The 26,472-nt window shown below is 43.1% G+C and overlaps 1 protein-coding gene across 1 annotated transcript in view; it reads left to right on the top strand.

Moving 5' to 3' along the window:
* The window catches only part of LOC115111587 (bone morphogenetic protein 1-like), a 56,074-nt gene that overhangs the window by 22,196 nt on the left and 7,406 nt on the right, over positions 1 to 26,472 (top strand). The window contains exons 2-13 of the mRNA XM_029637775.2: positions 6,826 to 6,939; positions 7,566 to 7,709; positions 8,009 to 8,126; positions 9,438 to 9,616; positions 9,775 to 9,880; positions 16,426 to 16,550; positions 19,755 to 19,870; positions 24,036 to 24,138; positions 24,296 to 24,412; positions 25,282 to 25,427; positions 25,586 to 25,781; positions 26,122 to 26,247. Of these exons, the coding sequence (XP_029493635.1) occupies positions 6,826 to 6,939; positions 7,566 to 7,709; positions 8,009 to 8,126; positions 9,438 to 9,616; positions 9,775 to 9,880; positions 16,426 to 16,550; positions 19,755 to 19,870; positions 24,036 to 24,138; positions 24,296 to 24,412; positions 25,282 to 25,427; positions 25,586 to 25,781; positions 26,122 to 26,247 (1,590 nt within the window). The remainder of the gene's footprint in view (positions 1 to 6,825; positions 6,940 to 7,565; positions 7,710 to 8,008; positions 8,127 to 9,437; positions 9,617 to 9,774; positions 9,881 to 16,425; positions 16,551 to 19,754; positions 19,871 to 24,035; positions 24,139 to 24,295; positions 24,413 to 25,281; positions 25,428 to 25,585; positions 25,782 to 26,121; positions 26,248 to 26,472) is intronic.

Below are 26,472 nucleotides of genomic sequence, written 5' to 3'. Positions count from 1 at the left end.
GAGAATGAGATTCATATCCATAATTAGGCATTTCTGTGTTCATGATGAAATTCTGTTACCAGTTGTAAATACACTTCACTTACTGTAGTTCAATAACCACAAGAAAAAAAATCAAACTCAAGGTGTCATGTCATAGCTGACAGGCGATTCTTTCTGCAGACATCTTTGAATCTTAATTCAAGAAACACATTTTTCTGAGTTTTTGAAAACATGGTCACATAAAAAAACGGAGGGAGATTTTACCAAAATTTGGTTACCACACTTTGCATCTGCACAGTTCTACCAGTAAATTTATTTTTGTCAAATGTTCAGTGAAAATTCTTAAAAGTAGTCATTGTACATAAAGTTGTACATAAAATTTTTGTTTGCGCAAATCTGCAATTCATTCATGGTGTGTGTCTTACACCAAGGAGGCCGTGTCCTGGGAATTCCCTGAATCAAATGGTGTTTAATTTGATAGAGATCTCGTGCGTAATCTGACGGGCCAAACTGATTGATGGGGTGGTCTGAGGTGAAAGGTATTATGATGGTTAAGATGATCTAAAGACACATTCCAGCGATGGGGGAGGAGAGGGAGAAAGTGTAACGCACAAAGTGCAATCAATCAAATGTTTAATCAAAGGCTGTTTTTATCTTTCCAGTATGTCCCATACAGTGATGAACAGTATCTCTGTCCCAGCCACTAAGTGTGGCACGTAAATGAAAATGCCTGTTTGTGTCTCTCCACAATATATGTTTATGTTAGGACACTGAGAACCATATCATCTTTAAACTGGAATGGAACGATCTCTTAGAGCGGAAATGATCAAATTGTTCAACCTTTACATTTCTGTTGAAATTAATACCATGGCTGCAGCTGTTGTCATTTAGGTAATGAATGTTGCTGGAAAGAGAGTGGCGGCAATGCTGTGCTCAATAGTGATCTGCTCCCATCTGCCTCTTTCTTTCTCTTTCTCTGGGTTTTAATCTTCATTACTAGTCTTTCTCTGCTCAGTCTGTTTTGACAGTCGTGCACATGCAGTGGGGTTTCTCTGTTTTAAAAATCAACTGGCCAGTGCAATGACTGCCATCCTGTCCTCTGCCCGGTGCTCCATATTGAAGAATCCAGAGATTCTGTCTCTGTCCGTGGATAATTAAAGCCAGTAGACATGGGGATTAATTTTCAATCCCTGGGAGACTTTCCCTAAACCTGCAGCGTCTCCAGGACGACTGGGAAGCCCGGGGGAAATGAATCCTAATGCCGCCGGAGCTGTGCATTTGCTCACTTCAATCTTAGCTGTTGTCAGGGAACAATTATACGCTGGATTAAGAGCTTGTCCCCAGAATGTTTTGTGGATGAGTGGGTCTCAGCCATGGACGGAAAGTACATTAGCCCTCTGTGCACGGCAGCGGGGTGGGGGTGGGGACAATCCTGCAACTTGTTGTGTGGTTAGTTGGTTCTAGCATTAGGCCAATAAATCAATGTTAATAACTGTGTAACTCAGTTTAGTATTACTGTAGCATTACGTATTAGGTAAAGCAGGGTTACTCTCATAAATGAAGTAATCTAATTGCAGCTACATTTTTATCTTCCACTGTGGAAAGAGTGCTCCCTGTCCCCTCGGTGACAGCCTCAAATTGATGTTGGTTTTGTCGAAGTGCTTTCTATTTTCTCATCCTTTAACCTCTTCAGTCGACCCTCTACTTTTTTGAACATTTTGTTAAAAATCGCGCAACATTTCAGCGCCCTGCTACTCATGCCAGGAATATAGTACGTTCATATGGTTAGAATGTGTGGATAGGAAACCCTCGGACGTTTTTAAAACTGGTTAAATCACGACTGTGGCTATTACATAACGTGCGTTACATCGGAAAGCGCAGGAAAACCTGATCACAGAAAATGGAAATAAATATCCTTGCGCCACTTCCAGCAATTGTTAACAGTGAGCCGAATTAGATAAGACCGAGCATTCAACTCCCACAGCATCCCCATGTTGTCTAGAGTCTTGTGAATTGAATCATCTTTGATTCTTGGTTGAACCGAAAGAGGGGCACGACTTACCTCCGGTCTCCGCCCAGATCATTCCGGAAGAGCTCTCTCCTGAATTTTTTTCCAAGACGACAGCTAATGATATTTACATCGCCTACGGATGATTTTTATCGCTTATTAACGTTTACTAATACCTAAAGTAGCATTACAAACGTATTTCGAAGTGTTTTGTGAAAGTTTATCGTCTACTTTTTGAATTTTAAAAAATGACGTTACGTTGTGAAATCGCTGTTTTTTCGTTTATCACACAGTCTACATATAACGATATCTTGGCTTTATATGGCCCGATTTAATCGAAATAAAGACCCAATAGTGTTTATGGGACATCTAGGAGTGCCAACAAAGAAGATGGTGAAAGGTAATGACTGTTTTCTATTTTATTGTGCGGTTTGTGTAACGCCGAAATGCTAATTATTTTGTTTACGTCCCCTGCTGTGCTTTTCTGTTGTAGTGTATTGGTGCATGCTATCAGATAATAGCTTCTCATGCTGTCGCCGAAAAGCATTTTAAAAATCTGACTTGTTGCCTGGATTCACAACGAGTGTAGCTTTAATTTGATACCCTGCATGTGTATTTTAATGAACTTTTGAGTTTTAACTAATACTATTAGCATTTAGCGTAGCGCATTTGCATTTCCAGAGCTCTAGTTGGGACGCAAGCGTCCCAAGTAGAGGCAAGAGGTTAATGCTGTCAGTTCTTGGAATCAAAAGTAAGAACAAGAGGGTAAAAGAGCATTGCGACAGTCAGTTTGTATCCATTGCATACTGTATGGACAGCTGGTAGCTTGTAGTGATCAGATACAAAGTCTTCAGAAAGCATTCACACCGCTTTAAAAAAATAAAAAGTCAAATAAATCATGAAATAAAAACAAATACATTTATATTACATAGTAATTTCATGGATGTAAAGTGTGTCCAGATTGGACACCTTGGCCCTGGTGGATCCTGGCCGTGGAGAGCTTCATAAGTACAATTTCCTTAAATGTGAGCAACCATTGTTGCAATGGTAACTGATGAGGTGGAATCCACCTTTGTAAAATAATCTTCTTAGCAGCTGTGGTTCCTGCCAACCACACTCTCCGTTGGCGTTCTGACAAGTGCCAATCAGAGTCATCACAAAGCAACATCACTATTGGATCTAATGGCATTATTTTATCTATAAGTACAGAGATGACATTGTTAACTTTCCCCCAGAATTCAACCACCCCCTGGCATTTTCACAGCACATGCTGAAAAGTACCAAGGTCCCCTGTGGTGCAGAACTCACATAATGGCGATGGACAAATGCTCATGTGATGTATTATTTGAGGTGTTAGATACCTAGTCAATTGTACAACTGAATGCCTTCAACTGAAATGTGTCTTCCGCATTTAACCCAACCCCTCTGAATCAGAGAGGTGCGGAGGGCTGCCTTAATCGACGTCCACATCTTCGGCGCCCGGGGAACAGTGGGTTAACTGCCTTGCTCAGGGGCAGAACGACAGATTTTTACCTTATCAGCTCGGGATTCGATCCAGCAACCTTTCGGTTACTGGCCCAATGCTCTAACCGCCAGGTAGGTTCTATAGCAAATGTTTTTATTAATTAATTGGTGATTGGGGTTTCTAGATGATCCAGATATATTTTTTCCATTCTGTCTCCCAATTTATTTGTCTGTCAGCAAGTTTAAGTGTAATCCTTTTCCCATACAGTGGATAGAGTTAATGATTTTTCTCCTGCTAGAATTAATTAACAATAGATATTAAAAACAACTCCCTTTGAGGGGGGTCTGTCCGTTAGAAGTTTGACCAATGGGTGTTCTGCTAGTGCTGCTCCCCAGGGGACCCCATAGGCTTGCATGGATAGGTGGAGTTGAAGGTAAAGACAAAATGATGAACCTGGGTCATTAAAACACTGGCGGATATCCTGGAAACTGAGGAGTCCGTTCAAATTGAATGTCTGAAAGTATTAAAAAAAATCTCTAAATGTATTGTATGAATATTATGAATTGAAATAATAAACTTTATGCAAATGTGTTACTCAATATAAAATGGATTAAATTACGATTTTGTGTCACTGGCCTATACACTCCCCCATGTCGTCAAAGTGAAGTGTTTGGTAAATACATTTTTAAAAGAAAGCTGAAATGTCTTGAGTCAATAAGTATTCAAACGCTTTGTTATGGCAAGCCTTAATAAGTTCAGGACATGATTTTTGAATGACTACCTCATCTCTGTACCCCATACTTACAATTATATGTAAGGTACCTCAGATGAGCAGTGAATTTCAAACACAGATTCAACCACAAAGACCAAAGACCATGGAGTTTTTTTAGAAAGAAGATATTGAATATCCCTTTGAGCATGGTGAAGTTATTAATTACACTTTGGATTGTGTATCAATACACCCAGTCACTACAAAGATACAGGCGTCCTTCCTAACTTGGTTGCCGGAGAGGAAGGAAACTTCTCAGGGATTTCATAATGAGACCAATGAGGCCTATTTCCAAGCATCTGCATGCATCGTGTTATGGGTATGCTTGTCATCGGCAAAGACCAGGGAGTTATTTTGGGATAAAAAGTAACGGAATAAAACAAATTCACCTTTCAGCAGGACCCTAAGCTAAAGCACAATGCCAAATAAAGCCTATGGTGGAGTTGCTTACCAAGACGACATTGACTTTTCCTGAGTGGCCTAGTTATGGTTTTGACTTAAATCGTCTTGAAAATATATGGCAAGACATGAAAATAGCTGTCTAGCAGTGATCAACAACCAACTTGGCCGAGCTTGAAGAATTGTAAAAAGTGTGCAAATATTGTACAATCCAGGTGTGCAACGCTCTTAGACTAACCCAGAAAGACTCACAGCTGTAATCGCTGCCGAAGGTGCTTCTACAAAGTATTGACTCAGGTGTGAATACTTATGTATATGAGCTATTTCTATATTTCATTTTCAATAAATTAGCAAAGCATTCGAAAAACATGTTTTTGCTTTCTCATTATGGGGTATTGCGTGTAGATGGGTGAGCGATTAAAAAAATAGATTTAATCATTTTTGAATTCAGGCTGTAACACAACAAAATGTGGAATAAGTCAAGGGGCATGAATACTTTCTGAAGGCACTGTATACTCTTGGCACAGAGTGTCTGTATTTGAGCTGAGTAACGAATAGTCTATTTTAATGTTTTGGGGATTTGGTGACACTCACAGTGATTGAGTGTTTTTCTGAGTGCAAATGATAGGATCCCTTTGACTTAGGGTATTTTCAACCTGCCCACTGAGCTCTGAGCATGCCCTATCTTGCAGCCAAGGATCTACACCTTTTCTTATTGCTGTCATTAGCTTGTAATCTTGCTAGCCCACAACATGCCCTCTCCGACACTCTGTTGCTTGTGTGAGACTGTGGCTACATCTCAGCCAGCTACATATTGTCTAAATAATTATCATCTGGTGGATAAGGGACGCAAGCTAAAAAGTTTTTCCCTCTATTGTTTTCCTTCGTTGTCTTTTCTCTCTGACACAAACGCACACCACAATCTGACTGTTATTAATGGTCGGGCCAATGATCGCTCAGTTATAACAGTCTTAGATGATTGTTGTTGAGTTCTAAAAACAACCTTAAGCCCTGAAAAGATGCATTCACTTTGATTCCCAGACCACAGTTTGTCAGTTCTTATTTATCCATCTTTCACTATAGCAGTTGATATTGTTTTTCCCAGTAAAGCAGTTCCCAGAAGGGCAATTCCACAGGAACAGAATGATGCTGAGACTCGATTTGTCACTTTAAAATGTATGCCAAACAAAAACCAATGATTGCAAAGTTAAACAACCCATGCAACTCTATGCACAAGGATGACTAACATTTTACAAAACACATTTACAAAAACAATGCAGATGCAAAGTTAGGAGACAACAGCACAAACCGTCATTCTGCTACGGCACTTTGCATCTGCACTGTTCTTCAACTAAATGTGTTTTTGTAACATTTTTTTGTGGAAATTGTTAAAAGCAGTACTTGTGCATAGAGTTGTATGGTCCACTCCTGCACACAGGACAGGGCGTAATTCAGCAAATGTGCTGGTTTAAAAGCTTTTAAAACGGAGTGGCCTGTATCTGTGGAGAGGACTCCTGCCCAAACTGCTGAAGAAATAGAGCATTTAGCAAGGAATACCATTCTTCACATTCTTCATAAAGGGTGACTGCTTGGTTATTTTTCCTTCTCCTTGGCCTCATTAAGAACTTATTACTTGTTCAAGGTGCCCTATATACAGTATTGAGGCAGCATCTTACAGTATTAGGTCTGCTCGAGGACTCATTAATGGTACAAAGATATCAGGACATGAAATATTCCCCCAGAGTTTTCTCAACGGCAACTGGATAGACCCAGCACATCTGGGGTATGCTGATCTGAAAGCTTTTGAATGTAGCTCTCATTAATTGATTTCCTATGTCCTCCACTGAATGTCATAAAGAGATGTTCCCTCCCCTGATGGTATGACTTATTTAGCTTGGAGCTTATAGAGCTCTGAGACTCAGACCGCATTCCTCTCCTGTTATTCAAACATTCACATAACTGATGTTTCACAACTCTGTGTGTGTGTTTGCGAGAGGGGGCCAAAGAGATGGGAGAGAGGGAGTGTGAGAGGGAGAGAATGTCTAGCTTTTTCACCCTCTGTTTTAATGGATGCCTATGTGATTGACAGGGTTTGTCGGACTGCAGAGCAGGAAAACCTTGAGGCTATTGAACGGTGCAAAACAATATTGTAAAGATGCCTTAAATATGTCTGACTTGCTTTCTCTCTCTGTGTGTCTGTTTCAGTTGCCTTTTGGGGAGACATTGCTCTGGATGAGGAGGACATGCGCATGTTTAAGGTGGACCGGATTATAAACATGGCCCAACGGACCGTCCAGACCTTCAATGAGACAACCACAGGTGAGCAAGAGCTGTGAGGCTGGCTGACCAAGTCATGGTTACTGGGAATAAAGACTAAGGCCTATCGCCATAGCCTAAAAGCGTGCATTTTCTTATAAACGTGCCTGTCATCAATTCTAAAAGTCTGACTCCATTTATGCATGTGCTATTATATAGTGCTGACTAAAATGTCTCCTTAATGATACAATACAAACCAGTCCAAGAACAAAAACTTGCATTCAGTTAAATAGTTCCCACATTTTCCCACCTCAAGGCCAATTATGCAAGGAGGCTTTGTAACTCTCTCCCAGTGCATCTGCCAGGAAGATGTATACGATGCATGAACCACTCGGCACCAGGTGATGACTCCTCTCCAACACTGGGTTGGCCAAGACACCTGTTGTAAACAAACAGCATGTTTATCACCAGCACTCTCAAAGTGTTTATGTAAAGAAAATGCTCAACCAGCATATAAAGCATGCTTCATTGTCATTATCATCTCTTTACCATTTAGGAACAGCTGAAATGTTGTAATCTCATCATGGTTTTTACCATGTTCTCACCAGAGTTGAACTTTTTAATTGGATGGTTTTCTGTGATTTTATATTGTACAAACCTCATCTTTGGCTGGTAATTGGGAATGACAGGGTCTTCTGCCAATGAGACCAGTCGAAACAGAGCATTGCCAAACCGGCAAGGATCACACCGCAGGAAAAGGGCGGCAACATCCAGACCTGAGAGGGTGTGGCCAGAAGGTGTCATTCCCTATGTCATCAGTGGGAACTTCAGTGGTAAGTCCCACATCATCACTGCTGTTTACTTGCCCTATGTGTCTTATATTCGCCCTATAACATAGTTTCCTACTAAAATGTGGTAGCTGGTGTCCATTAAGCATACTTCAGCATACTTGCATCCACTACATTAAAATGAATGTCTTTGCAGCTATTGGACATACCATTTTTTATTAACTTTACTTGGAATGAATTTGGCACTATGAGCAAGCTGTTAGCATTGGTATTTTATCCTCCTTTTTACGTGACTTATGGACATCAGCCTCACTGATCTCCTCCCTTCTTCCCATCACATTCAGGCAGCCAGCGGGCGATATTCCGCCAGGCCATGCGTCACTGGGAGAAGCATACCTGCGTGACCTTTATCGAAAGGACAACAGAGGAGAGCTACATTGTGTTCACTTACCGGCCATGTGGGTAAGTCCACGCAGGCCTGGGCTCGCCTCCCTCAGGAAGGAAGTGTAGCTGGTCAGCCTACTCAGACATGACAGTCCTTTATCCACACAGCCATAATGAGTTATCGCTTAAGTACTTTTCCTTACTACTCCTCCATTGTCCTTTAGTGCTGGCTCATCCCCTCTGTCCGCAGTCTGTCTGCGTGAGTTGTGCTAATTGAAGCCCCCTGCAAGTCCTGAGAAAGACGACCATTCATGCCCAAGGAATGCATGCTGTGCCTCATAGTTCTGACACATCTTTCACTGAGCACTGGTGTCACATGTTTTTTTTAATGACACCCAAGGGAGACCTCCTCAGCTTAACCATAACCCGTAATTCCACATTATATATTTAGTCCTTTTCCCAGCTATGCATGTTTTTTAAGTTCAAAAGATTTTTACACAAAACTGTAGACACGTTGATGGCGTTATACTCTGGCTCTGCATGTACACTAAATCCGCTACCAAGAAGAACATATTAAAGAGCGGATATGGAGCATAAACGGACCTTTTTCCACCCAGCTGTTGATAGCCATTTTTAGCCTGGTAACTGTCCTCCAGAGTAACAGGGATGACATTATCCACTCAGGCGGCCGCAGTTAGTGGGAATGCCTGGGCTCTGGGCTGGCCTGCTGCAGGCCCCATCTGTCCTGTGCAAAGTTCAAGGCCCGTCTCAGGAAAGCCTGGCTCACAGTAATTAGAGAGAGGCTGGTTGGCCCGCAGGGGCGCGGTGTGTGTCCATGGACCGGGGTTCCACACTGACCCTTTCATGTCAGGGAGGGAGAGATGGAGATCCCTGCAGTCTAAAGTTAGCCATCCTTCACTGTCACACATTGTAACCCTCCATCTACAGTAAAGCACGCATCAATGAATGTCACCACTGTATTAGGATGTAGGGTCACCTCACCTCCGCTAGTTTTCCTATGACGTGCTAGAAAGGCTGTTAAGAATGTTGTTCCAGTACTGTATATATGCATTAGAGATGTGAGATGAACCACAAACTGTTGAGGTCAGACCCTGTGTCTCTCCAGGAACAGGGATTCCTTCCATAGACTACTTCACTTGGCTTATTCGTTATTTCTTCACTCCTTCTGGTTAACACTTTCATGTTTGTGGAAGTAAAGTTCTATATATCTCATCTATATATCTATAATGCTCTCATCTTTGTGTCTGCCAAGTTAAAAGTGACTTAGTTTAGTCTAATATGTAGCCAGTTACCACAGTCTTTGAACTAGCTTGTTACCCTGCCTGTTGACCTGTCCCTGATCTTTGTTCTGTGTGTTGGACCCTGCAGGTGCTGTTCCTATGTGGGCCGCAGGGGTGGCGGTCCCCAGGCCATCTCCATAGGAAAGAACTGTGACAAGTTTGGAATAGTGGTGCATGAGCTTGGCCACGTGATTGGTTTCTGGCACGAGCACACCCGGCCCGACAGAGACGAACACGTCAGCATCATCAGGGACAACATCCAGCCAGGTAAGACTGCTTTGTAGACTGCTGTGTATGGAACAGCGCACTCATCTTTCCCTTTCTAGGAGATAGCCTCTCACTTTTGTATTTAGTATTCTGGTACAGTATTTGAGGTAGGGGTGGGTTGCAGGTTTCAGTATCTGTTTTCTTGCTTCCATTCACAGGACAGGAGTATAACTTCTTGAAGATGGAGCCAGGGGAGGTGGACTCTCTGGGAGAAGTGTATGACTTTGACAGCATCATGCACTATGCCAGGAATACATTCTCAAGGTAGGAGATGGGCCAAGTTCCACTTCATACACAGCAGAGCAGAACAGACATCGTGGAAATCAGTTACAGTTTAGGCCAGAGAGCAGTTTCCCAGACTGTCACTTTTGCTCTCATGTCTCACTTCAGGTCTTTTCCATGTGAGTCACTTCATAGTTCTACAATGTGTCAATGTCTCTTTTTTTCTCTCCATTATTTTGTTTATTTTTAGAGCCAGGGGCTGACTTCAAGGCTTAGGAAAGGTGGCGCAAATTGAAGCTTAGATACTTAATTAATGACCTGCTGACATTCATAGCCTGGGGGACAAATATACTGCTGACTTGTCACTGTTACTTAGCCTGTATGATGGTTGGTCTGATGAATTTAAAGTACAGGGAAGCAGGACAAAGACACAACTCAGTGATGGACCTCATGAACGTGTCAGTGCCTTTGCTTAAAGGAAGAACATCTGCGGGAATATAATACTTTTTGGGAGTGTCTACTCTTTCTCTCTCTTCCGCAAATTTATTTTGGCTTGGATCTTTTAACTCTCTCAATGGTCACCGCTTACATTTGAGCGTGCAGTGGAAATGCTCAGGGGTGAACTGATGTGGTTTCTGTGAGATGCAGAAAGGATTATATTGCTTGTCCTTGTAATGAGATTTCGGAGGGTAAAAAAGTGTAATCCACCAGGATGCCTGGAGTAACGTGTCATTAGAGTTGACACATCTGGCCCATTTAGCTTTTTGGGGCCCAGAAAGAGCAGGATTATAGAGATTTCGCTTTCAATCCTGGTGAATGTTTTATACGTTTTCCTAGACAACACCAACTTTTTGATCTTGTGTAGTCCACCTTGCCCAGTCCATCTGTAGTCTAGTAGTAGAAGGGCACCTACAAAAATCAATGCACACAAACTGCAGCATGCTTTACCAACCCCATGTAATACCATGCCTATCTGTTTTGTATTATGGGGTTAGGCATATATCATATTGATTGCTTCCAGTCTTTCAAGTAGCTGCGTCTCTCAGTGGGGATGCTGTCCAGTGGCAGCTATGTATTAAGGGGGGGGGTATTTGTTAGATAAGGCTATTTCCATGTAAAAGGATCCATGAGCACCAACATGCGAAGTTCATAGAAGCATATCAAATTGGGTGTCAAATGAAAGCTAATGTAAAACGAAATCCAGCAATATTACGTCTATGTCCTACAATGACAGAAACCCAAAATGTTATTCATATCTTCTATTCTGCATCTCTGTCTCGTGTTTTAATGTTTCTGCACATAATAATGTGCACACTAACAAAGCAGCTCACTATTTGCATGTCGGAATTTTTTCCTACGAAAACCGAGATACAGGATCAATCATCGTAATTTATTATTATTTTTTTATTATTATTTTCTTTTTATTTCACCTTTATTTAACCAGGTAGGCTAGTTGAGATGGAATGAAAAGATCTGTGAAAGGAAATCGCGAAATGTGAGCATGTCCAAATTGTTACGATTTTAGAAGTCGTGTAGTGTATGCACAGCATAAGAAACTGCCTTGTTACCAAATACCTGTTACCAAAATATATTTTTTTAATTTCGCTCCCTCATTAGGAGGGAGGATAATGAAAGTTCAGAGGTAACAAGTAAAGGTAGACCTATCAATTAGTTATAGTATTTTTACTGATATCAATTTAGTTTATGAATTATTAAGTGATTAAAAATCAATTCTGTTAACAAATAGGTAAAGGAATTTCCAAAAAATACAGTACATACTCTAGTACACTAGAGTTGAGTACACTATAATGTACTGTACTGACCTCTACTCTACTGAGGGCTACTGTGCTGTACTTTAATGTCCAAACTTGTAAATGTAGATGTCTATGATTGGTTCAGATTTGACACGGTCTGGACCAACCAAATTGGGTCTTGTTTCGGGGCAGAACTCATTAAAATAATAGCCAGTGTGTAGAATAATACCCAAACATGCAAAAGAGGATATATCACCATTAATAGAATGAGATTCATATCCATAAGTATGCATATCTGTGTAGTGCAGATCATTGAGCCAAGACGATATTCCGTTACCGCAATTCCGTTACCAGGTGTAAATCCACTCTACTTACTGTAGTTCAATAACCAAAGTAGATTATTTTAAAGTTAATGTGTCATGTCATAGCTGACACCCCGTTCTTTCTTCAGACGTCTTTGAATCTTAATTCAGAGCAGATATTTAAGAGTTTTTGGAAAACTTGGACACAAAGAACTGAGGGAGATTTCACCAAAATTCTGTTACCGAACTTTGCATCTGCAAAGTTCATCCAGGAAATGTTTTTTTGTTGTAAAAATGTCAGTGTAAAAAAAAGTTTTTATGCGTAGAGTTATATGGTTTGTTAAACTTTTAACATTTTAAGTGGAAAAATCTGAGTCTCAGTGCAATTCCGTTTCTGTGGAATTACCCATAAGGTTTGATTGTGTCTACCTTTTGATGAGCCAACTTTTACCCACAGCCACAGGTTGTTCCAATTATCCCTCCCCTGGTTGGCTCAAGCTGCCTGAGTGTGTAGCAGCAGCCCAGTAAACCTCCACATCCAACCCCAGGTTCAGGTAGAGCCGCTAGCGCCAGTGGCCCTGCTGCAGCACATCAGGCTACATGGCACACTCATACCTCTGTGAAGCTCCTTGTAAAAGTTCTCCTCTCATAGTGTGAACTGCCTCATTATGCCACATAGAGCCCCTCTGAAGTGGCTTTGATCGTCGTTAGCAACAGGATCCCACATACCAGGCTTCTTTAGGAGGTTATAGGGTTTTATTCCCGAGGTGTCTGCTGGCTAGCTTCATGGCTCCCTGGTGTAAAAAAAGTCAGGTCTACTTGCTAGCATGATTTAGGTCAACCACTAATGATCACATAAACTTGGAGACCATTCAATGTCATTTCCCCGACATTGACTTGACAAGTCAAATCTCTGAGAGTTGGCCTTTGTGATCAAGGCGTCATAGATGGTTTGTGCAGCTTTTATAAAGGACAAAAGGAGTGTAAAATATCCCACAGCTTTTTTGTTTCATGGCCACGGAGATGGAATCTGTTAAGATTCTATTTTTGTCACACTTTGCCCTCTTAAGATTTAAAAAAAAAGTAGAATCTATGTAATACTAAACAGCAGGAAAACTACTATCCACTCAAACCAAACTATTTTGTTGTAGATGTTGTAGTAGATGCTGCTGCGATTTGAAATTCATATTTCACAAAATTGCTTCTTGTCCTTGAAGTATGCTTGAAAAGGAGAGCAGTGCATGTGTCATGGTTTTTGATACTCCACTGTGCCAGTGCGTCCCTCTGTGCCAGCTGACCTCTTTATTTCTCCCAGACTCCCTGTCGGATGCATCTGGAAATCTCTCCAGATGCTGTCCTGTTAGTCACAGACAGAGACCGTGGTGTCATAGTGGCGGTTTGAGATTTGGACCAGCCCAGCTTCTATGACGACTGCATGCTTATTTGGGTTTTACCCATCTCCTTGCTTTTTAGGCTGCAGTTTGGCACTGTTTCTTCCTGTTTCCGTTGGCTCAAAGCAAAGCCAAAAGGTCCACTTGGGACTGAGTTGTAAATTTGGTGTCATTACATAATCGTCGTTAGCCAATGGATAAAGGTTGCCTGACATCCTTGTCAGGAAGTGTGCAGTCTATAGGGGATTGCATGACAATGGGGGGGATACCCTGGCACTGAGTTTAACATACCGGTAACATGCGGTTCCCTCATTTTTGGTACCCGCTGTGCATCTCGACGCGTACTTTCTTCAAAAGATCTTTTACATAAACAAAATGTGAAATTGTCTAGCGCTACAAACATCGGCATCAGTGATTGTTGTTCCAATTCAATGCCTCTTTCCCAATTGCAGGAAGGGGTTTGGCATGCCCCAGCTTCCCAGTGTGAATGTAATGTGAGCCTGGGCACATGCAAGGCGAGTGAGAGCTGGAAGAGAGGGTGGCCAGACCAGACTGTAATCATTACTACACAGCTCTCTGGTATGAGAACCAGCTGTTGGCTCTCCTTTTGTTCAAAATGTTCTTCCCTTTTTTTCCACCGAGGCTGGCCCTTTCCTCAATACCTCATATTGCAGCCTGTCCCAAATAACCTGCCATGTGCTCGTGGCAACTGGATTCTGGGAAACCGGGAGAGATTCTTTCTCTACAAGGAGGCTGAGATTGGATACAAACACTCTTTCAGGCCACTGCACAGAGTGGGCTGTCTAGCCCTTTATTTGTCTAACTGTACAGGCAATGTGCTTGTCAGGGGATGACAATGAAGTAGGTTTTTGATTGTTGATGCTTTCTGCTCCATTGTCATTCAACCTCTCTGAGCATGTCCTATTTTCCCTGAGTATAGCCAGCCTTATTTAATTATTTCACTGTTTAGAGATGAAAAAGTAATGTATTGAGAGCGTGGTCAGTGTGTTTTCAGAGCACCTTATTAGGAGACAAGGGGCTCCTGTTAGCTTTTCTCAGTTTACGGTTTACACTTCCCCTGCATGCTGATCAGTGGAGGCTTCTGAGGGCAGGACTACTCATAATAATGGCTGGAACGGAGCAAATAGATTGGCATCAAACACATGGAAACAATGTGTTTGTTCAACTCATTCCGCTGCAGCCATTACCATGAGCCCGTCTTCCCCAATTAAGGTGTTACCAACCTCCTCTGATGTTGATGTACCTGTCCCAATGTCTAACTTTGTTTCCCCATTATTAGCCTGTGTGTTTGCACAGCGTTTTTACTGTAAATCACCGTGGGAAGCCAGGGCCTTTGCCGAGATTGTTGTTGGCAAGATTTCATGGGGCGCCCTCATGTTTTGAAGTGTCTCCTGGGGACAAGTAAGGCAGCTCCCCATGCTTTTTGTCTGGGGCATGTTACCCAACCCTGTGCTTTATCCGCCCCTCTGCGCTGGGGACATTTTTCAGGCCTGGTGCATAAAGCAGAGCCAACTCAAATAAAGACCTGCCAGTATGCCCTTTGTCTGCTCTGACACTGGCTGGAGTGGCGTTGTTCACCGACAGCCAGCTTACGGGCTCCTGGAGGCAGGCAGACAGACAGACCGACAGGCAGACAGACAGTGCTTAAACTGTTAGCTCAGGCTGCTCTGTTTGCACATGCCTGGCGTTGATGGGTACGTCACCATGGGAACAGCCAGGAACCAGGCTTTGCTCACCATTGCAGAGAGAGAAAAGGAGATGATAAACTAGCAAAGTGTCAAGTGAGAAAGTGGTGTGAAAAGGTCTGGTTTTTCGCCATCAACTGTTCTGGACTCCTTTTCAAGCCAAAGGCAAGCCACCATGATGTGATTTTTATACATCTTTCTGATTGTTCTTGTTCTTTTGGACTTTTAATCCTTATGCTAAATATTGCTGTTGTCCATACAACAAACCAATCAAGTTTTAGATTTTCCTATAGAGTTGTCAGAGGAGGGCATTTGGTTTTTAGTATTGGAATTGGATAATGTATTTCTTCCATCTGCACAACACACATGACGAGGTCAGTTGGAGGTCAGTTTTGACCCCCAGACCTGTTTGAACTACCTCCTCTCTCTGAGGAGGACATTCCTACAGCCTTGGAGGGGACCACTGACCAGTAACAGTCCATTGGTTGTTTTTTATGTAATAATATATGAAGTTAGGTCATTGTTTTTGACAGTGTTGATAAGGGTCATGGGTCCGCTGATGGGTGTGGCTCCACTTCTCTGTGCTGAGTTCACTGATGAGAAAGACTGAATGGGCACCACCTTGCCTCAGAGCCATACAAAATATACTTGACGTATTTCTGAGCACCACCAAGATGTATGATACCTACTAATGGTCTAGTTACTTGAGACAGAAACGAAAGTAGGGAGGTTGGTCGGGGAGGATGGGTGAGCGTTATCTGTGACAGTCTAGCAATCCAAAGCTTGAATGTTCGAGTTGTGCCTGGGCCCACTGTAGCATTTTAGCTAACCTTTCCCCTAACCCATATTCTAAACTTAACCCAATTCACCTAACCTACATAAATTCGCCTAACCTTTGCTGTTTTAGTTCTCCTAACCGTCAAGTAAATTCTCTCCATAATTCTCCTTTGTTGTTATGGCGCAACAAGCAACCTGGTCTCCGATAAAGATGTGCAATATTATACGTCAACCAAGATGTTTGAGAAGGTACATCATCCAATTTGTATGATATTATACCACCAAGTAAGATGTATGATACTACACATCCTCTAGTACGTATGTTATTGTATGTTATTCCATTTATAATGTAACCTAACGTATCATATCATACTAAAAGGAGTGTCACAGATTTATGTACAGAATAATACAAATTGCCATGAGACCACATTGTTGGGCAGCACGGCTTGTGTCAGCATCCTCAGTATATCACTGAATAATGCCTACTGTCAGTGTTAGTGTCAGCAGTTCAGCCGCTGGCTGATGGCTCTTTAGGGTTCACCACTGCCCGCTGAATGGTGTCTTTTCTGAGAAAGTGTGTATCAGTGTGTATGTGCAAGTGCCTTCTCGGTTATGCAGTGTTTTGATCTAACAGCGGTCTCTTCTCCTGAAATGCAGAGGAATCTTCTTGGACACCATCCTGCCACGCTATGATGTCAATGCAGTGAGACCGCCAATTGGCCAGAGGACAAGGCTAAGCAAAGGGGATATCACACAGGCACGCAAACTCTACAAGTGTTCCAGTAAGAACAGCACAATTATTTCAAACACATTTTGGTGTATACAGTGGCAAGAAAAAGAATGTGTTACCTCAATACCTGAATTTCTGTATAAATTGGTCATAAAATTATATCTGATCTTCATCTAAGTCACAACAATAGACAAACACAGTCTGCTTAAACTAATAATACACAAATGATTGTATTGAATACATAATTCAAACATTCACAGTATAGGTTGGAAAAAGTATGTCAAATCCCTAGGCTAATGACTTCTCCGAAAGCTAATTGGAGTCAGGAGTCCGCTAACCTGGAGTCCAATCAATGAGACGAGATTGGAAATGTTGGTTAGAACTGTCTAGCCCTGTAAAAACACTCACACAATTAGAGTTTTCCTGATGTGAAACATGCCTTGAACATGCCTTGAACAAAAGAGATCTCAGAAGACCTAAGATTAAGAATTGTTGACTTGCATAAATCTGGATATGGTTACAAAAGTATCTCTAAAAGCCTTGATGTTCATCAGTCCACGGTAAGACAAATAATCTATAAATGGAGAAAGTTCATCACTGTTGCTACTCTCCCTAGGAGTGGTTGTAAGGGAAAGATGACTGCAAGAGCACAGCGCAGAATGCTCAATGTGGTAAAGAAGGATCCTAGAGTGTGAGCTAAAGACTAACAGAAATATAAGGAGCATGTTAACATCTCTGTTGACGAGTCTATGATACATAAAACACTAAACAAGAATGGTGTTCATGTGTTCACCACAGAAGAATCCACTGCTGTCCAAAAAAAAATTGCTGCACGTCTGAAGTTTGCAATAGTGCAGCTGGATTTTCCAAAGTGCTACTGGCAAAATATTCTGTGGACAGATGAAACTACAATTGAGTTGTTTGGAAGAAACACACAACACTATGTGTGGAGAAAAAAAGGTACAGCACACCAACATCAACAACTTATCCCAACTGTAAAGTATGGTGGAGGGAGCATCATGGTTTGGGGCTGCCTCAGGACATGGACAGCTTGCTCTCATCGACGGAAAAACTAATTCTCAAGTTTATCAAGACATTTTGGAGGAGAATGTACGGCTATTTGTCTGCCAATTGAAGCTCAACAGAAGTTTGGTGACGCAACAGGACAATGACCCAAAACACAGAAGTAAATCAACAACAGAATGGCTTCAACAGAAAACAATACGCCTTCTGGAGTGGCCCAGTCCTGACCTCAACCAAATTTGAGATGCTATGGCATGACCTAGAGAGTGGTTCACACCAGAATATTGCTGAACTGAAATAGTTTTGTGGAATGAGGAATGGTCCAAAATTCTTCCTGACCATTGTGCAGGTCTGATCCCAAACTACAGAAAATGTTTGGTTGAGGTTATTGCTGCCAAAGGAGGGTCAACCAGTTATTAAATCCAAGGGTTCACATACTTTTTCCACCCTGCACTGTGAATGTTTACACGGTGTGTTCAATAAAGACATGAAAACTTATCATTGTTTTTGTGTTATTAGTTTAACCAGACTGTGTTCGTCTATTGTTGCGACTTCAAATTTGATCTAATCTTCCTCTATGACCAATTTATGCAGAAATCCAGATCATTCCGAAGTGTTCACATACTTTTTATTGCCACTGTAGTTTGTACATAGCATAAGGTATATATTAAACAATAGGTCTAGGAAGTTGACATAATAATGCACAATGGACATTATATAGTGCTTTTGTTGCTTTTGCTTACCTCTGAGAGTGAGAAATGTTATTCTACTTTTTCGTGTCTCTCAATATCACAGAGTGAATACTCAAACGCTCCTTATTTTCCTAGATGTAGTTTTACGTGTGGAAATAGTTGAGCATCTACCATTGATGTGACGTGGTTCCCTGGCTACAGTTGCCGTGACTCCCTGGCTAAGGGAAGGAGTGTAAACAGTGCCCTAGAACAGGAAGTGTCATCACTCTTTCCCAGATAGACTCAAAAGAAAGGCTGGTCTCAAGAGAACAATGACTAGAATGATGGCTGGGAATCAACATACTCTATTCTTAGAGTCCAGAGATCAAGATATTTTCAATGTAAACTGAACATATGTGTTCTAAAGGAAAACATCCTGCACTGACACTTTACCAGTAGTTATGTTGGTCTTTAGAAAGACTTAAAGGTTTAATAAGGTTAAGGCTGAAGGGACAACGACTACAGGCGCAAGGTCGATTTATAGCATAAACCGACAAGTTTAAAATAGTCATTCATAAAACAAAAGTGATGTCAGAGCGTTAATTGTGGGTCAGACAGGGAAAACTGGGTTTGTCAGAACCACATTAAAGCTCAGTGAATAAACAGTATACTGCTGGCCAGAACTGGACCACTGAATGTGGTTTTAGTGGGGGGAATCATCTTTCTTCACCATAGATGGTTTAGAGAGGTGGGGCTGTTTTTAAGTGGGTGTGTTATGTGTTCTTCACAGTGATAAACTCTCTCTCAGTGGAACAGGGGCTAGTGGATGATGTGGCGCACAGAGGAAGCAGCTAGGAAGGAGTCTCTCTCTGTTTTCATGGAAAACACATTGTACGAGCGCAGCGCAGTGGATCCTTATTCACACAGCATTCCTGGGAGCATTTGTCATCCCCTCAGAGTGATTGTTAATGGTTTAGCATCAGCAGACCTCTGCCAAGCGTTATTTGACGCTTAATGTTCTGGAGGGAGGGAGCCAATGAACGTAACCAGTTGTGGGAGATGTTTTTCTTACTCCCGCTGAGTAAGAAAAACTCAGTAAGAAGTTCCCCTAGAGCACTGTGCATGCATGCTGGTTGAAATTATCCCCTGTAGCACAGTGGGCCAGAGGGAGGATTGAACTACCAGCATGTTCATAATGTATTAGGTCTCCTAGAGGATTTGGTTATTTACAGTATTTATTTACAGATTTATTTTGAGACGATGCACATAGAATGTGTCTCATACGGTCTTCTATTGCTTCTCATCAACTGGAAGAGGTTGATAATCATCACCATCAGCAGATTATATTTTGAAAATGAAAGAGTTGCCCTCTAAGATTCAGGATTATAGTTGTAGCATCAAACTGCTGTCTTCTACAGTCTGCCTTTAGTGGGACTTGGCTACTTCATTTTTGTTTCTCTAATCAGTATTTTAGCCCTTATCAGAAAGAAACGAATTGCTAGATTCTCCACTGGTTGACGTGGTCCTCATGTTCATGTGTCTCTCTCTTTCTCTGTTGATAGGATGTGGAGACAGTCTGCAGGAAAGCAGTGGGAACTTCTCCTCTCCTGGCTTCCCCAATGGATACTCAGCCTACATGCACTGCATCTGGAGAATATCGGTCACACCTGGGGAAAAGGTGGGGCCATGGAAAACTGACTGAGATAAAAACTTGAAGTGCTTTGTTTATTGTGACTAAGTGATAACTCTGTTCCCTTTGTCAGTCACTCTGTATAACATACCATGGGGAGTCAACGACCAATCATATTCACTGAAAACTGAAATCATGCCCAACGGGCCAATAGATAGATGCCAAGCCTGCCATTGGAAGCCCCATCTTCCTGGCTATAATACCGGGGTTCGTGGAATACCGGGGAACGTGTCACGCAATTTACAAACTTTTCAAGCAAACGAAGACTACGAGATTCGGCTCCGACTTACGTGTCTGTTAGTGGGGAGACAGTACTCGTCCCTGTAGATGTTGCGAGTTTTGGGTCTTGGCATTGGTTTTTGCGTTTGCTAAACCCCACTATTTTCTGCTCTGCTTGTGTAGCTAATGCTTCCTTGCTTGAATAAGATGGCCAGTGGTAAGAGTAAGTTCAAAAAGTCTAATCAGTTGAGTTTGAACCACCGATCGTGCCCTAGGGCATGTGGTTTCACAATGAAAATTAAAGATACTCATGAGTGCTGTCCTGTTGCCTGGGGTGGAAAAACGCTTTGGCTCAGACCAGTTTGACATATTATCTGGCTTGGTTCAACTTCCATTGGGCGTTTGGCTGACTTTGTGAGAAAGATTGGTGCTGCTGGCGAAGGGTCTTCCGGTGAAGCGACCCCAGGAATGGGGTTGTCTGAGACCGGAAAAGAGCAGCAGTGGTGGTCAGAGTTGTCAACCCAGCCGAGTGAGGCTCATTCTGGTTTCTCTGGCAGTGTTCAGAGTCCAGATGATATACAATCCCTTGTTGGCACTTGAGGGTTGTCAGAGTGTGAATCGGATGTCATCAGTCCGGGGCAGCCTAAAGCCCCGGCTTTGGATTCTGTGTGGGAGAGTGAACCATTGGTGGTATATGTGCCTTTTGATGGAGCTGTGTCATAGGGTGGTAGATCACCTGTGGGTGGATTGGCCATCTTCTCCCCCACAGCAGAGTTGGTCCAAGTTTGAGGGAAGGTATTTACCGCCTGTCCCTGCAGCAGTGAAGCGTTGCTTACCCCTATTTAAAGATTTCGCAGATGAGCTAAAGGCGACCTGGGATTCCCCTCATTCAGCCAGGCTGGATCATGAGTGTGGAGGATATGGAGAAAGCTGGGGTTTTTTGCACAGTGCTGATGGATGGAAAGCTGGCGAGACACTATATATACAAAAGTAAATGTGGAAACCCTTAAAATTAGTGGATTCGGCCATTTCAGCCACACCCGTTGCTGACAGGTATATACAATCAAGCACATAGTCATGCAATCTCCATAGACAAGCATTGGCAGTAGAATGGCCTTACTGAAGAGCTCAGTGACTTTCAACGTGGGCACCGTCACAGGATGCCACTGTTCCAACAAGTCAGTTTGTCAAATTTCTGCCCTGCTAGAGCTGCCCCAGTCAACTGTAAGTTCTGTTACTGTGAAGTGGAAATGTCTAGGAGCAAGAACGGCTCAGTCGTAAAGTGGTAGTGCGTAAAAAGTGTCTGTCCTCGGTTGCAACACTCACTACCAAGTTCCAAACGGCCTCTGGAAGCATGGTCAGCACAATAACTGTTCGTCGGGAGCTTCATGAAATAGGTTTCCATGGCCGAGCAGCTGCACAGAAGCCTAAGATCACCATGCGCAATGCCAAGTGTCAGCTGGAGTGGTGTAAAGTTCGCCACCGTTGGTCTCTGGAGCAGTAGAAATGCATTCACTGGATTGATGAATCACACTTCACCATCTGGCAGTCCGATGGACAAATCTGGGTTTGGTGGATGCCAGGAGAACGCTACCTGTCCCAATGCATAGTGCCAACTGTACAGTTTGGTGGATGAGGAATAATGGTCTGGGGCTGTTTTTCATTGTTTGGGCTAGACCCCTTAGTTCCAGTGAAGGGAAATCTTAACGCTACAGCATACAATGACATTCTAGATTATTCTGTGCTTCCAACTTTGTAGCAACAGTTTGGGGAAGGCCCTTTCCCTTTTTAGCATGACAATTCCCCCTTGCACAAAGTGAAGTTCATACAGAAATGGTTTGTTGAGATCGGTGTGGAAGAACTTGACTGGCCTGCACAGAGCCCTGACCTGAACCCCATCGAACACCTTTGGGATGAATCTCTCATTAGCCTGGTCTAATCGCCCAACATCAGTGCCTGACCTCACTAATGCTCTTGTGGCTGAATGGAAGCAAGTCCCCACATCTAGTGGAAAGCTTTCCCAGAGGAGTGGAGGCTGTTATAGCAGCAAAGGGGGGACCAACTCCATATTAATGCCCATCATTTTGGAATGAGATGTTGGACGAGCCGGTGTCCACATACTTTTTGTCATGTAGTGTTCTTAGCCTCTGGGGCTAACAATGGGGCTAATCCTAGAACGGTGTTTCCAAATAAACAGAGCCAGTTCTCAGCGGATTAGCTGGACAAAGTGTACCAGGCTAAGGGTGTGGCGGCCAAGTCATTAAATATGGTCACAATGCTGCAGATTTACAGTGCATTCGGGAAGTATTCAGACCACTTGCCTTTTTCCATTTGGTTACGTTACGACCTTTTTCTAAAATGTATTAAATAGTTTTTCCCTCATAAATCTACACACAATACCCCATAATTACATTTTTGCAAATGTATTAAAAATAAATAACTGAAATATCACATTTAAATAAGTATCCAGACCCTTTACTCAGTACTTTGTTGAAGCACCTTTGGCAGCGATTAGAGCCTTGAGTCTTTTTGCGTATGAGGCTACAAGCTTGGCACACCTGTATTTGGGGAGTTTCTCCCATTCTTTTCTGCAGATCCACTCAAGCTCTGTCAGGTTGGATAGGGAGTGTTGCTGCACAGCTATTTGCAAGTCTCTCCAGAAATGTTTGATCAGGTTCAAGTCCGGGCTCTTGCTGGGCCACTCAAGGACATTCAGAGACTTGTCCTGAGGGATCAGAGTATTGGCTGGTTGTAGCGGACTCGAGTAAACAGGTGGAGCTCCACACTGCCACTCTGGTTTCCCATATTTCTCTCTGGGGTTCATAGGCAATCACAAAAAATGTTGTTTGACTCTGGCTCAGCGCATTCAGTTACTGGGTTTTATCATATGGATGTAACTGTCCCTGTGTGGCTCATAGTGTTCTTATGGCTGGGTCCGGCAGTGGGTGCAATGCAGGTTGCACATTTATCCAGGTTTCTACAGTTCCCTATGGGTTTCAGCCTTAGGGTGCGGCAGTGCGTAAAGAGGGCATTATCATGTTTACCACAGTTTTCTGTGGATTTGAGCCTTGGTCTGCCATGGCAGCGGCGAGTACACAGTTTCCAGGTTACTGCTGGTTTGCTGTGGGTTTGAGCCTCAGGCTGCCATGGTTCATCTGGTTGATGCTATGCAGCATGAATGTGCGCTTTACCAAGTCACGACAGGTGTTCTGTTTTGGACTTGCGGTTTCTTGCACGAGTACTGATATTTCAGGATGGCAAGGTAAGTATTATTATTGGAACCATGGGGTCTATGGACTTGGGCTGCAGTAGCAGCGTGTCAGTGCGCATGGCCAATTTGTAGTAGGTTCTGGTTCCCTATATTGGGCGCTGACAGTTCAGCGCCCAGTTCAGTATTAGGGAAAAAAGTGGCTTCTGTAACCCCTTTTTTGGAGATGTGGGCCTGCTAGTTTGAGCTGGCTTGGGGAGTGATTGTATGTCCCCATAGAATGTTATACAGAGTAACCGACTGAACGGGAAGGTACAGTTATGAATATAACTACAGTTCCCTGAAGGTCGGAAATGAGGTATAACATATTTTGGCCACATGCCGTCAGGGGGTTTGGGATCACTGAAGAGCAGTACTGAATTGAGAAATTAATGCGAGTATTATTGCCAGGAAGGTAGGGCTTCCGAGGGCGGGCTCGGCATTCATTGGCCCGTTGGGTGTGATTTCAATTTTCTTCAGGTGAATATGATTGGTTGTTGACTCCCCACAGTATGTTATACCTCATTCCCTCCTTCAGGGAACAGTAGTTATATTCATAACTAAGTTTTCCTAAGGATGATAAAATCTCGATTTTAAAGTCAGCACTGGATTTTTGTTTTCTTCTCATGTTGAAACTGTTTGGACTGTATTTTGTTCATTAATCATCATGCTCTCTTGGTTATTAAGATCATTCTGAACTTCACCTCCATGGATCTGTACAGGAGTCACCTGTGTTGGTATGACCATGTTGAGATCAGAGATGGATACTCCAGGAAAGCCCCTCTGAAAGGTTAGGATTTAAGAATGTCTTAGTCCCATACATGCACTATACACTATGGTAAAGTGATGCTGAAAATAAACTTAAATGTAACACAAGGGTGTCTGGACAAAAAGGTAGTTCTGAGTGTAATAAGGTGGTCTGGTGTGTGTGTGTGTGTGTGTTCCAGGTCGTTTCTGTGGGGATAAGCTGCCTGAACCAATCATCTCCACCGACAGCCGCCTATGGATCGAGTTCCGCAGCAGCAGTAACTGGGTGGGGAAGGGCTTCTCCGCTGTGTATGAAGGTAAGGCCAGAGCCCAATCCCCAGCAGCCCCATAACAACACAACTCAGCTGACTGACTGGCCACATCGGTCACAGATTGAACAACATGCCTGAAAGCAGCTCAGTGATTCTGTCAAATCCCCAAGTCTGACTGCCTCCATGCTGATGTATCCAGCACATCAGCATGGCTCATTGTAACATTGTATCCAGACTGTAAAGCAGGGTTGGGCAAACTTTATGGCTCGAGGGCCACATCGGGATTTTGAAATTCAACGGAGGGACGCATTTTTTGGGGGACCAATTGTTCGTTAAAATCAATTTGCGGGGGCCTCCTGAGTGGCGCAGGGCTTTAAGGTACTGCATCACAATGCTTGAGGTGTCACTACAGACCCGGGTTTGATCCCAGGCTGTGTAACAGCTGGCCGTAACTGGAAGACCCATGAGGCGGCGCACAATTGGCCCAGCGTGGTCCGAGTTAGGAGAGGGTTTGGCAGGTTGAGATTTCCTTGTCCCATCGCGCTCTAGTGACTCCTGACACTGACAAGGATGCCAGGTATACAGTGTTTCCTCTGAAACATTGGTGCGGCTGGCTTCCAGGTTAAGCGGACATTGTGTCAAGAAGCAGTGCGACTTGGCTGGGTCGTGTTTTGGAGGACGCATAGGTCTCGACCTTCTCCTCTCCCGAGTCCGTACAGAAGTTGCAGCGATGCGACAAGATTGTAACTAACAATTTTATACCCCCAACCCCCCCCCCTTGCTGTAGAGCATGGTGTATTGAATATAGGAACCATTTAACTTAATCCACATTATGAAATCCATCAACCCATTGAAAGAAATGTGGTGATGATGATAGATAGCTATGACGTCACTGCATGTTCTCTGCCATTCAGCCATCTGTGGAGGGGAGGTGAAGAAGGATATCGGACAGATCCAGTCTCCTAACTACCCAGACGACTATCGGCCCAACAAGGTGTGCATATGGAAGATCAGTGTGTCTCAGGGCTACCACGTCGGCCTGACCTTCCAGTCCTTTGAGGTAAGAGATACGGGCCTCTACTTGTTCCTTTCACCCCCTTTATCCATTATCACATTTTTCCATACCACTACATCATTATCCTCTGCAACCTTTGTGTATGAGGAATGAAAATGACTTGGATGTTCTAACCCTGTCCCTTTTACCCATCCCTTCCTTAGATTGAGAGGCATGACAGCTGTGCCTATGACTACCTGGAGGTGAGGGATGGGAACTCCGAGAACAGCCCACTGGTGGGACGCTTCTGTGGTTACGACAAGCCAGATGACATTAAGACCAGTTCCAACCAGCTCTGGATGAAGTTTGTGTCTGATGGCTCTGTCAATAAGGCTGGCTTCGCTGCCAACTTTTTCAAAGGTCAGATCTCAAGGGTTTTGTACTGTATAAATAAACACCCAGAGAGTCATTGCTGATTGCATATGCCCTTGTTGTAGAAATTACCAGCCTAAGTTTCATAGTAATGAATCTCTCAGCATCATGTCATTACAAGGTGACATTTTGAGTAATTTGATAATTCTGTCATGATTGGTTGTGTTAAATTATATATAATTCAGGAGAGACAATTTCACCATTCATCATTTTGTGACCTTTTAATGTTTATCTTTGGTTTAGTTTTGGAGGGGTGCACTTGTAGGCTGTTGAGTTGTGAGGCTATGTAAAGGGCGCTAACCTGTTGTTGCTGTTGCGCTGGTTGTAGAGATGGACGAGTGCTCCAAGCCAGACAATGGTCGCTGTGAGCAACGCTGTGTCAACACACTGGGCAGCTACAAGTGTGCCTGTGACCCGGGCTATGAGCTGGCTGCCGACAAGCGCAGCTGTGAGGGTGAGTACAGTAGAACACTGACCAGAGCCTGCTCAATAATGCCTCCTCTACTGCAGGTCACACAGTAATGCAGTTCAGTGCTGTTCTTTAGTCACTGCCCCCCAAATACACCAGTTGCCCCACATACAGTAGCTAGAAAAAATACCTCCAGAGATGTGTGTACTCAACAGTTCGTCATTTGGATTTATTGCCACCCAATGGGGTTGTAATTTGTTGCCCTCACCC

The sequence above is a fragment of the Oncorhynchus nerka genome, linkage group LG27 (assembly GCF_034236695.1).
Source record: "Oncorhynchus nerka isolate Pitt River linkage group LG27, Oner_Uvic_2.0, whole genome shotgun sequence".
In the NCBI taxonomy this organism is placed as follows: Eukaryota; Metazoa; Chordata; class Actinopteri; order Salmoniformes; family Salmonidae; genus Oncorhynchus; species Oncorhynchus nerka.
This window is presented reverse-complemented; position numbering and strand designations above follow the sequence as displayed.